This window comes from Camarhynchus parvulus, chromosome 13 (genome assembly GCF_901933205.1).
Source record: "Camarhynchus parvulus chromosome 13, STF_HiC, whole genome shotgun sequence".
Lineage (NCBI taxonomy): Eukaryota > Metazoa > Chordata > Aves > Passeriformes > Thraupidae > Camarhynchus > Camarhynchus parvulus.
In genome coordinates, this window is record NC_044583.1 from 4,508,105 (window position 1) to 4,520,894 (window position 12,790).

The 12,790-nt window shown below is 48.3% G+C and overlaps 1 protein-coding gene across 11 annotated transcripts in view; it reads right to left on the bottom strand.

Moving 5' to 3' along the window:
- Positions 1-8,817: 8,817 nt before the first annotated feature.
- Positions 8,818-12,790, bottom strand: part of TENM2 (teneurin transmembrane protein 2) — a 334,262-nt gene continuing 330,289 nt past the window's right edge. For all 11 annotated transcript variants that reach the window (XM_030957242.1, XM_030957244.1, XM_030957243.1 and 8 more), the window contains 2 exons: positions 11,970-12,100; positions 8,818-10,700 (listed from right to left, as the gene is read on the bottom strand). In XM_030957242.1, the coding sequence (XP_030813102.1) occupies positions 9,939-10,700; positions 11,970-12,100 (893 nt within the window). In that variant the 3' untranslated portion in view covers positions 8,818-9,938. The remainder of the gene's footprint in view (positions 10,701-11,969; positions 12,101-12,790) is intronic.

Consider the following 12,790-nt stretch of genomic DNA (forward strand, 5'->3'; position numbering starts at 1 on the left):
CCGGTGTCCCCTGCTCCCAGCACCCCTCGTTCCAGACGAGGCATCTGTCCCTGTGTGCGTCTGTCCCTGTGTCCGTGTGTCCCTGTGTCCCTGTGTCCCTGTTCAGGGCACAGAGAACATGTGGCACAGGGCTGTCCCGCACAGGGCAGCGTGGCTGAGGAGGGTTGTGAGGGATGGGGAGTGTCACAGCTCCCTGTGGCCAGGTGACCATTAAATGTTGGCCATTAAACAGGAGCTGTGCAGCAGCTGGGTGTCCCAGGACACCAGGAAACCGGCTGGCTGGATTTTGTCTTCTTGAAAGTGGGTCATAAAAGGTTTCTGAGTAGTTTGTTGATGAACCAAGATGCAATAGAATCGCATAGATTCACTGAGGCTGGAAAAGACCTTTAAAGTGCTCAAGTCCCCATCGGTGGGGCCATTTCACAGGGTGAGCCACTGCAGTCGGTGGGACAGTCCCCAGCCACCCCTGACTCAGGGCTCTACCAAGCCACGGGTCAATATTTACACTGGTGCAAATGTTCAGGCCATCCCCTGCCGTGGGCAAGGCTGGCTCTAGCAGGGCAGCATCCTTGCCAGCATCCTTAACAGGGCAGGAACCTCTGTCAGCTGAGCTCTGCCTCGGAGGGACAGGATACATGGCAGGACACCTTTGACAGCTCTTGTGACTCCTGTCACAAACACGTCACTTGGCTGTGGGTTTACTCTGTGCTGCCTTCCCCATCCTTGGCACTTTGTACACCTGCATCAAGATCTTTATCTTTCAGCAAACAAGCCTGCAGCGAGGGAATAAATTCCTGACTATGACCTTTGGGTGCTCAGGGTTTTTTTTCACCTATGAACAAAACAGTAAAAGGTGGCTTTTTACCCCAAAATAACCCTTATCTCTGTTGCTTTATTAAGCCCTTTTGTGCCCGCTGGAAGCACTGCCATCATCCCTCAGCATTGCTGGGAAGTGCAGGTGTCTGTGCTCCCCCAGTATGCGGATATTCCTTGTCACAGGCTCTAGGAGCTGAGTGTGTCTGTGAATCTTCTCCCCTGCAATAACTGGGAACTGCTTGACCCATCTGGGAGATGAAACTGGAGCTGTCCCCTGCCGAGAGCTGCTGATGTCACCCGGGTGTCACCCAGCCCTCAGGAGTGGCCGTGGGGCTGGCACTGAGCTCCTCAGCACAGGCAGAGGCGGCTCTGCCCTCGGCTGCCAGCCTGGCCCTGCCATGGGAATGAGGAACGGGGCCAGACACTCCTTGTTATAAAAGTTTAAAGATAATGGTTAATAAATTTCCATCAACCTGTCATGGAGATCACGTCTGGCAGAAAAATGAATTGGTTCGGTATGTATTGCTTTTATCACTGGCTCATTATTTGCTCAGAAGTCAGGGAGGACTCCTCCCACCAGCGGGATTATCCCGATCACACGTCAGCTCCCGAGCCTCCACCTTTCTGCCCGGCGAACGAGAGCTTTGGCATTGCTGCCAGCAGGACGTGTGTCTGTCCGGGCACCCGTGCCGTGTGTCTGTCCGGGCACCCGTGCCGTGTGTCTGTCCGGCACCCGTGCCGTGTGTCTGTCCGGCACCCGTGCCGTGTGTCTGTCCGGGCACCCGTGCCGTGTGTCTGTCCGGCACCCGTGCCGTGTGTCTGTCCGAGCGAGCGTCCCCGGCCCCCGGGCGGGACAGCGGGACACGCACAGGGCACGGAGCTCATCCCGCTGAGTGTGACAGGAGGGGAATTCCTGCTCGGGGGCAGCTCGTGACAGAACTGTGCCCATTGCGGTGACACTGAGCTGCACACACGCCCCGGTGCCACCGTGGCGTCCCCAACCCAGCGGGGATGGATGCGGGGAGCGGCACAGCCACCGCTGTGCGCGGCGCCAGGGCAGGGCGAGCAGGGACACCCGGCTTTGCCAGCACGGGTTGTGTTTCTCGCCTGACAGATGGGTTTTCTCTCGAGCGAGGCTCACCTCACACTGCGGCTGCAGGTGGGACTGCCGGCGGAGCCTCTGTCCCCGGCAGGGCCAAGGGGCAACGCCAGCGGCCGGGCTGGTGGCACTGCCCGGCCAAGGGACAGGGACAGGCCATTGTCCCTCTGTGCGGGAAGCGGCCGGGAGAGGGACACCGGGCTGCTCCCGTGGGCAGGCTGCTGCTGGGACAGGAGCCAGGTGCCTCGGCAGCCTGTCCTGCTGCCCGGCAGTCTGTCCTGCTGCCCGGCATTCTGTCCTGCTGCCCGGCAGCCTGTCCTGCTGCCCGGCAGTCTGTCCAGCTGTCCGGCATTCTGTCCTGCTGCCCGGCAGCCTGTCCTGCTGCCCGGCAGTCTGTCCAGCTGTCCGCAGCTGCCGAGGGCAGGGCACAGCGTCCGGGCCTCCCCGGGGTGCCTTGGGGAGTCGCTGGAGCAGGGTCAGGTCCGGGAGCAGCAGGAGGAACGTGACATCCTGTGACATCCCTGTGAGCTGCGGGGATGCAGCCCGGAGAGCCAGGGAGCTGGCGGATGGATGGCACTGCCAGGCTGTTCCCTGCTGGCCTGGAGGTGCCATGGCAGCTGGGCAGGCTCGAGGCAGAGCAGCTGATGAACCAGAGGGTCTTCTGCCACCCAGGGGCACAGGCTGGAGAACGGGGCTGATGGGAGCCTCATGGGATCAGCAAAGGGAAGGTCAGAGTCCTGCACCCGGGGAGGAACAACCCCAAGCACCAGTAGGGGCTGGAGGCCAGCCAGGTGTAAAGGAGCTTTCCAGAAAAGGACCTGGGGGACAAGGAATCGATCCTGAGCCAGCACTATGTTTTTGTAGCAGCACCTTGGCTGGGTTTGCCAGGACATCACCAAGGGGCTGAGGAGGTGATCCCTGCCCTCTGCTCAGCACCAGTGAGACGTGGCTGGAGGGCTGAGTCTGCTTCTCAGTGAGCAGAGTGCACATGAGACATGGACGTGCTGGAGAGAGCCCAGCAAAGGGCAGTGAGGTGGTGGAGGGACAGGAGCATCTGAAACAGGGGCAGGCTGAGGGAGCTGAGGCTGTTCAGCCTGGAGGTAGTTCAAGGGTGATCTAATAATTGTGTACCAGTATCTGAAGGGAGAAGTAGTGACAAGAGAGCCAGGATTATCTCAGTGGTGCCCAGTGACAGGCCAAAGGGAAAAGGCAAAGGAAGAAATACAGAGTTCTGGTTAAACATAAGACATACTAATTTTGCTGTAAGGCCGACTGAGCACTCAATAGGTTGCTGTCGCCAACCTTGAAGATATTCTTATCTCAGCTGGACATGCTCTTAAAATTGCGTTATCCTTACCTGTCCTGGGATACTCTGGACCAAAAAATGAGCTGGACTTCCAGCCCTCCAGCAGCCTCCACCCACACCAACCCCTGCTTTTCAATAAGGGCTCTGTGCTAAGTGTGAGAACTCTCCTTTCATGTGCTTTGTCCCAAAGTTTTTAATAACCTGCCTTCCCCACCTGGGCACAGACCAAGGCATTGAGATGGGGATGTTTTCTAAAAGATCACTCAGCCTTCACAGGCAAGCAGGAATTTGGGTTTTATCTCTACAGAGAACTTCTGACAGATAAAAAAGTCTGATTTATCAAGTACTGCCTATTGAGTCAGTAACTATTGCCGACAACTAAAAATGAGATAGGTGAATTACTGATTCATAACACTAATATTTCTTAATATTTTACCTTTATTTGTGTGATGGTTGCAGCTAGTGGAGTTTGAGGACAGAGAGGTATTTGACACAGTCACAAGGCCTGGGTTTTAGCAGCATAGTCAGTGGTACAGCCCAGAGTCCTGCTGGCCGATTTTCCTTTTGTATGCAACCACCAAATTAGACTAAAGCCTGCCAAGAGCTGTCATCTAAAGATGAAAACCTTCTGTAAATACAATTTCTCCAATAGCAATGCTGCTGAGCTGCTGCTGCAGAGCACAGACAGCATTACAGAGCGCTGCCTGCCACCTTTGGTACTCATGATGGCTTAACAGCCACTTCCATTGTAAATCCTGTTTGTTAAGGATTTATAAATTGGCTGCATTCATTTGCTTGCCTAAAAGTTGGCACACAGCTCTCTCCCGTGGTGTTTTTACCACATTTTCTTTATTACTTGCTTTTTTTGTCCCCCTCCTTGGCTCAGAAGTAGCCTGACTGTAACCATTAAATCCTCCTAAGATGCTACCCAAGTATTTTAATGAGCAAGGAAATGAGGGGAAGACCAACCTGAGATATTAGATGTGTGTTTTGAGGAGCAGCACCCCATTCCTGCTGCAGGAGGTGTGGGGAAGGCTGGGCAGGGCTGGTGGCACCCGGGTGGGTTCAGGGCACGTGCTGGGCTCTGCCTCTTGCCCCTGGTGCAAACCCCACACTCAGCAGGTTGGAAGAGGCTCCTGGGGCTGGTGGTGCAGGGTGCTGGCAGGCAGACCCCAAACTGTGTGTGGGAGAGGCTGGCAGGGTCCAGTCCCTGCCCTCCCTGCCCAGCTGTTTTCTTGCTGCTCACCTGGCTGCGTGCCTGGCTTGGGTGCCTGAGCACACCACACAGGTGCCTCCACCTCTGTGGCTTTGCTTATTTCTGGTGATTGTGGTGGGGAGGCTGAGCTGACACAGGGAGCTGTCAGTCAGCTGAGATTAAAATTACCAACTTAACCCCTGAGTGTGATGGGCCCCCTGTGAGGATGCTCCAAAGCATTCTGTGTCTGTATTTGTGTGACCCAGCCTCAGCTGCTGGTTAAATGGCACTTGCTCAGGTAATCACCTGCCAGGTGTTGCTGTGTAGACACACACAGCTCATGGCCACAGCTCCAGCTGTGCCCAGCACTGTGCTGGTTTTAACCCTGCTGTGCTGGGTAGACAGAAGCAGAAAAGGCTTTATGAACACAGGGGAGTTGGTGCTTTGGCACTGACAATGGTATTTGCCTTCCTGAGCTCTTAGTCATGCTCAAATGTTGCTGTGCTCAGACATACAGGGGGGGATGACAGAATTGTTCTGATATTATTGACCTCACCAAGCAGTTCCAATGTACAATATTGGTCTGTACATTGGTACCACCAGCAGCAGAGCCTTCAGAGACAGCCCCTGCCCAGTGGAGCCACCTGCCCAGGCTCCTTCACTGCTTTCTGCAGGCCAAAAGTGGCTCTAAGGCTCTGAGATCTTGCTGCCAATTCAGAGATGTGCAGAGTACAACATCTTTTGCAGCTGTGCAGCACTTGCACTGTGGTGGATGCTGACTCTTTTCTGTAGCACAACCCTTGGAACTTGGTGCCACAGAGGAAAAGTGAGTTTGGCTCCAGAGGAGTCACAGGTTTCAAATGCTGTGAGTACTGTTTAAACTAAGTAATCCTTGTAAATAAAGAACTTTTATGCTGCAGGCTGTGCTGAAAGATGCTCGGAAGGAAGTTTTACAGTTGTCAGAGAAGTTCAGAGGCAGCTCAGAGGCAGGGAGGTCCTGGTACCACTTCATTACACCTGCCTTAATTTGTAAGGTAAAATGCCCCCATTTGAACTGAGTCACAGTTCAGAGGTCACCTGAGTTTATGACTGACCTTCATGAAGGGTTCTCATGAAGGATCACCAGATGAACACAGGACAGTACAATTCAGTGACTGAAACCTTTACCTTTGGAGTTTCTTAGGGCTGTACCCTCAAGGCTGTGTGTTGAAGATATTCCCATGTTTGATCATTATTGAGTGCTTATTTGAGAACTGTTGTGAGTCTGTTGTCAAAGGGGTGAACCTTACAGAAATTAAAGCCAAAGCAATTAATGCAAATTATTCAATGGCATTCAATCCTGATGAGGTTTTCTTGGACTCCTTAACAGGAAATGACCAACAAACATGGAGAGCCTTGGAAGGCAGTGCCATGGTCATGTTCAGGGCAGGTGAGGGATGCCTGGCTCTTCTGTTCTTACAGCAGTGATGAACCTGGACTACAGGAAGATCAGGGATGGCTTACAGAGGTGTTGGCACCATCCCTTCTATCAGGAAGTTTCTGAGAGGCTGCATTTCCCTAGGGATGGGAGGTGACAACTGGAAGTGCCAGACTCCCAGGCAGGTTTCAGTCTGGATCTGTGCACTCCCAGAGCCCAGTGTGTGCTCTGGTGTCAGCCACTGCACCACAGGTAGCAAAACAAAACAAAACTAAAAAAGCCTGAGTGGTTCCTTCCCTTTATTCATTCCCATGAGAGTTTTGTGGATGCACTGGTCTGGCCCAGCTTTAGGGGGAATGTCTGTGTGTGCCTCAATCTGGGAGAACCAACCCCTAAGGAAGGCTGACAGGGCACTGCTGGGACTGCTGTGGGCAAGGCAGTGCCCGCAGGCAAAGCTGGCACCTCTGGATGTCTCCTTGGCAGATCTGCCATCATGTGGCCAAAGTGCCACGTGGAGAGGCAGAACCGCCGTGGTGGAGAGGAGCAGGCTGTGCTGAGACGTGCCACACCCACAGCCAGTCCACACTTTGGGATAGGTCAGGAAATAAAACAGGGTTTTTTCCAAGCTGAAATGAAAAGTTATAAATAATAAATTCCTTCAGTTATAGCAATCCAATAGAAAAAAAAAAGGAAATGTACTCTAATGCTGATTTTCCATCTGGTTTTAGCATCAAACAGAAGCCTATTATTGGATTCCTGCTCTCTCTACAAACAAGTCAGCTTGCACTCAGGTGAGCTGGGAGGGCAAACCCCTGCTCATGGTACTTAGGCTGGCCTGAGCTCGTGCTCTGTGCCTTCCCACAGCCAGCAGTGCTTTCCAGGCCAGGTCCTTTGATGGGTGCCCTTGCTCTGTCCTGGTCACAGTGCTACTGGGGACACAGACACAATGTCACTGTTAGAGCCACCACTTAACTACTCCCTCATAAGAAGAATCCAGTTCACATCTCCTCAGCAGTGCTTTAGGTTAAGCATCTATTCCATATGGAAAAGTGTAGCGAGGAAAAGAAAGAGCTTTGAGAGGAAGGGGAGATACCAGTCTGAGGTGGGGAAAGGGAAGGTTGTGGAAAGAAAAAAGGAGAAACAGATGCTTCAAGAAATGGGAGATCCACATGGGACCACAAGAGAGCTGGCCATGGTCACACCAGTCCAGTTATCTCCCCTCATTTGTTAAGTGAAAACTCTTTAGAATGGTCTCTACCAGCTGTTTTTTTCCAGACATGAGAGAATTTAGCTCTTTTGTCATAATTACAAACTCTTCCCATGTCTTTAGTGCAGCACACAAGGTTCCCTAAGTCACTGGACACAGTGCAGTTTACTTGCCCAAAGGACAGGCTGGGTAGTCCATGGGGATGGGAGTGGGGCTGGGGCTCTGTTTGGGAACACAGGGAAGGGAAGTGGCAGAGCTGAGGGGCAGAGCTGGGAATGACCTTGCTCAGGTCCAGCACGATGCTAAGCTGGGCCTAAGAGCTCAGGTGTATTGCTGGGGCTTTGCACACAACCTGTGCTGAGCTGCACACTGGCTTTGCAAACTGAGCTAGCCCTGGGGCAGTGATCTCTGGTGAGAATTTAGCACCATCTCCCAAAACTCTTTTAAAGAACATCCTGATGGCGTGTGTTAGTTGCAAAGGAGATGAGTAGGGAGTGCATCCCCTGAAATTTGTTACATCTCCTCTGATAGTCATTCAAAGGATGCTTCCCTTTTAGCTTAACTGAGTTCCCTTTTGAAGTAGCAGAATCTCCAGTTCTGAAGAGTTTCAGCTTTAGGAGAATGGTAACAGAATGAAGGACACTGGGGACTGTGCAATAGGTTCTCATTTCAACATTCTCAAACTGCAAGAAAAATTCTATCCTAAAAAATGAGCTAAGCAGCTTACCAGGACAGGGCCAGGTAATCCAGACAAACTGCAATAATGCAAAGTGTCTCTACTTTGTGATTTTGTGTTTTATTCCCTCATTACAAAAACCACTTCCTTAAGAGATTTCGCTTGTAAAGAACAAAATAATAATAATGTAACAGCACTCCAAGTCCTTCAGCAAAGAAAAACACCTACAGTGATGGACAATCAGAACTCCATCTGAAAATGCAGCCAGACTTCATCTTCAGAGGATGAGTAACAGGGCTGGGGGTGCCCATGGGGTGCCCAGGTAGGTGTAACTCCCAGCCAGAGTGGGGTGGCTCTCGTTTGCACAGAAAAATGAGACATGCTTTGTGAGAGCTCCAGGTGCTGCAGCACACAGGCACCCGACTGCTCGGCTTTAAAAACGCCCCAGAGTCAATTTATGCCCATAATCAACTTGAGCATCTCTGTTGCTATCATGAATCATTAAAAACCTCATTTGCAGCCCCAAAAGCAAAACTGTTCTCAAAATTAAGTAGAGCTCCCCAGCTACATCCTTAAATGAGATAAAAGCGGCAGGGCTCTGGGTGATGGATGGCTCCCTTTTATCATCACCAGGAGTGACTGTTTGCTTAGGAGAGGCTCTTTGATCTTACCTCCCATTTTAAATGTGGTAGAAATAAGCAATCTCCCAAAGAAGACAGATTTCATGGAGACTTCCTGGCTCACAGCACAGCCTTGCATGTTCCACTTAATATTATGTTACTACATTTTCAAACTGTTTAGAGGTTACTTCAGTGCAATTAAACTAATTCTAGAATTGAAACACAGCAGTTTGAGGGCTGCTAGTCATGAGGTGCAGAGAGGGAGGGCATTTCTAAAGCATTCACCAATTTTCTCCTGTGTCCTAAGCAGATTTTTGGGTGATGTGTGTGAAGGACTTTGCTTACCCAGAGATCAAAGGACCAGCCCCCTGCAGGATCCATTGAACCACAGGAAGTCATTTCCACATACAAAATGCTGTGTGCATTAGAAACAGCCAGACAAGAATCGCTTTTACAAGATTTTGCAATGGAAGACAACTAATTCACAGGAGTTTTAGAGACTTTATTTATGTATAAACAATTTAAACACTTTGCCATAAATTATCTTTGCCTGTCTCTAGTCTTTGCTTAGCAGCAAATTAAAATTAATATAAAAACTCAATGAACAATTCATACATGTATATTACAAAAAAGTTCTTGTACCAAAGTTCTTATTAGACTTTTTTTTTTTTTTTTTGTGGTGACCGTAATGTGATTGTCTCAGTTTCTCGACCAAACAAACACACTAATAATTTTTAAATCTGAAACAGTGATTGTGCCTTCTGGCTGATGTATGTACAGGGTGATCTGACGTGGTGCCCATTTGCAATAGTGTAACACAATGCCCACAGCTCTACTGGAACTGATACCAACAAACTACTGAATCTAAACAGACTACACCCTGTAACTGTGTTATACTGTCCACAATGGAAATCTTCAAAGACAAACAGAGTATGAAATTTATCTGTAGTGATTTATAGCCACCATTTTGAATGTAACTTTACACTCTGCCCTCTTTGAATAAGTTAAGCTTCAGGCCAGACAAGTGGAGGGTCAGAGTGCAAGTGTGGTTTTGTTACTTTTAAATATATTTTCCTTTCCTATTTCCAGTGCGCTCTCACTTGCATTTCATTTGTCCTCCATTCGCTACACACAAATCACCCCAAAGTCATGTTTTAAATGCATCTGTATTTTGCTTTAAATGAAAACCTCTTGGATATTTATCAAACAAGCAGTCTGAATCATCTGTGTTTCATCAGCTGGTTAGTGAAAGTGGCCCACTTGGATTTCTTAGTTTGCTCACGTGTGAATGGAGTGAGGTAATACAATACGAGGCCTTCTTTTTGTTTTTTCTTTAGACCCAGAACAAGTGGGTAATATTTCAGGGGTACTTTTTAATTTGTACGGTTAAGAGTTTTCAGTCTGGCTTTAGTCCACTTCAGGATGTGGTTTTTAATCACTTGAACAGTAGCATTTAACTCAAAAAATATGAGCTTTTTTGCCACTTACTATCCCAGAGTAGCTCAGCCTAGTGCCCCCATTTAGGTCTTCATCTCCTTAGGAGAGGAGATAACAGTTATGACTACTGATTCATCCAGCAAAGGATGACAGCAGGTTAATTTGTTACCTCTTTCCCATTTCATTCTGTCTTAAAAACTGGATGTTGCTGCTACTGTCTGCTAGCTCTGGGTACTGCTCCACGGGCAGGACATAATATCCCTCGTAACCTTGAACCCTTCCCGTGCTGAGGAGCTGCTGCCTCTCTCCGTCTGTCCATACACGGCTGCCCTCGCGTCCGTCCCGCGCCTTCTGCTGCTCCTTGGCCCAGGCTGCGGCCAGGGCTCGCTGCCGAGCCTGCTCCAGCACCCTGGCCTTCTCCTCGTCCAGCGTGTCAGCGCTCAGCCCGTAGCGGATGTTGATCAGCAGCGTGGAATGCTGGAACTCAACGTTCGTAAACCTTCGAGTCCTGCCGCTGACGAGGAGCGTGGGCTGCGACACGGTGACGTTGATGCCGCTCTCCAGCACCTTCCTCCCGCTGGTCATGGCCAGGGTGACCAGGTCGCTGTCGGCCGAGCCCACCTTCACAAAGTAGTGGGTGTCCTTGCCCTCGATGCTGTAGTGCATCTTCTCCAGGTAGTGAGCGCCGTTCAGGACTGAGGCGATCTTCCTGCTGTCATCCGTGGCGATGCTGGAAACACCAGTGGTGACACGGCCTTCCTTCACGGCAAACATGATTCCTTTCCCCACGATGGGAGTGCTTGTGGCAAACCAGTGGCCTGCTTTTTCTCTAATTTTGGCATGTAATCTTTTAGATATGACCTGTCCCTCCAGAGCCATGAAAGCCTGGTTGTGTCGTTCTGTTGTCTGCTGCACTCCTGTAATTAGCTGGGGAAAGAAGAACAGAACAAAAAAAAACACCAAAGAAGATGCAGGTCTGAACATACTCACTTCAGAGACCAAAAATGAGCTTTGCTTTGCTTTTTTAAAGGAAAGACATGCAGAGAAAAATTCTACACTTCAAAAGACCACCCTCAGTTATCCCCCCCTCCCTCCCTCCTTCCATCCATCCATCCATCCATCCATCCATCCATCCATCCATCCATCCATCCATCCATCCACCCACATCTTGTTCAGAATCAGGTAAATACTCATTCAGCGAATCATTTTGTCACCTGTAAGACCAAATAAAGTACTTCTCATCACTCTCTGTAGCATATATGCACTACACATTTCAATTCTGGCCAATCATATGATGCCCAGTAGAAGAATAAGGCCCAAGTCTAGCACAATTTTAATCAGAGCTGAAACAAACAGACTCAATGTATTAAAAGGTGGCATTTAACTCGTGGACACTTTTTCCCAGAAATTTCAACCAGTAAACATAACTAAAAGGCTTATGAATATAAGTTTTTTTGGAAAAAGATGAATTTTGGCCCCAAAAGCACCAAAGCAATTCCTGAAGAGGGGGTTTAGACTCTCAGATGACTTGGAAGCCTGGGAAAGTGGTATGTTTAGGCTTATATTATTATTTCTGTTGTATTACCACAAAGATGAAATAAGCCCAGCAAGGAGTAGGTTTGGAATTTGCCTAGTACTCTTCTGAAGTTTATTAAATGGGCTGGAATTTATTATGAAAGTTAAATCCACATACTATTGTCCACCTTTAACCTGACAAGTACAAATGCTGTAACTGAAGTTAAATGGAGTAGCAAATGAAAACCTCTAAATAGAAAAATGACAAAAAATGGCAAGAAAACCTCTTGCAGGGTGAGAAGTAGAACCCTTTTTAACCAGCAAAACAAGTACCAACCTAAGTTTATTGGAACACATTATTAGGATGGTTTTACCAAAGGTACAACAGATGATAAATTACCCTGACAAAGTCTCCCTTTGTCATTGCTAATCAAGTTAATCGAGTTACAACTTGTTAATCAAGGAATAACTCAATAAAAGACAAACTAATGACACTGTAATTATGATAACAACGAAGGCTGGCAAGAAAGGCATATGTTCATTAGTATAAAATGTAGCTATACTTACTTCACTTTACACTGAATTAAATGGCCTTCTGCTGCAACTACAGAAGAGCCAGTGATTCTATCCACAGAGTGGGGCAAATTTATCAAAAAAAAGTAATTTAATCTTTCTGCCTACCTGTCCATTTTCACATGCTTGACTCTCAGACAGCTCATATGGTGGTGACACAAAGTACATTTTTGCTCTAGGGAAACCAGGAATGATGTTGCTAAGCTGAAATCCAAACATCACCAACCAGCTCTTGACATCTGAAAATTGAAAGAAAGCAGTTAAGTGAGAAACACATGTGTTTAACAAATAGAGAAAATAAAAAAAATTAGGAAATCCAACTTTGACATCCTTAATTTCAAGTAGCAACTGAAGCCACAATTAATATGATTGTGTGGAACTTTACAGAACTGTAGCAATCCACCACAAAAAGGTACAGGAAACACTGCATTAAATTTACCCTAAATAAATCATCAGGGATATACCAGCTCTTTCATTATTTTCCATTAGAGCACATGAATTATCCAAACATTTTACAGTATACAGTACTTGTTCCCTTGTTCCATCTCTGACACCTTCTGATATGGCTACTATATGTAACCTACAAACTGTATTGTATAATGATATATTATTAGGTTAACACTCTAAAAACATCTGCAAAGTCCTTTGGGGAAAGACATGGCTTCTCTTCTGTGTCCTACTTCCATCAGCTGTCATCAGGTCTCAGGAGGCTCCATTAAAAGCAGTGAGAAGCTAGATTTGTAAATCAGATGTCTAAATTTAGGCAACAAAAATATCCTCCCCATCCCTCCAGGGAAAGTAGGAGCTGGGTGGGAGTGTTACAGCTCAGCTCTGAGGTAAGCCTAAGCAAGTTCCAGATGTGGGATCAACCACAAAAACTCTATCCTCAGATCTAGCTGTAAAAGCGAAGAAACTAAGTTAATAACAGT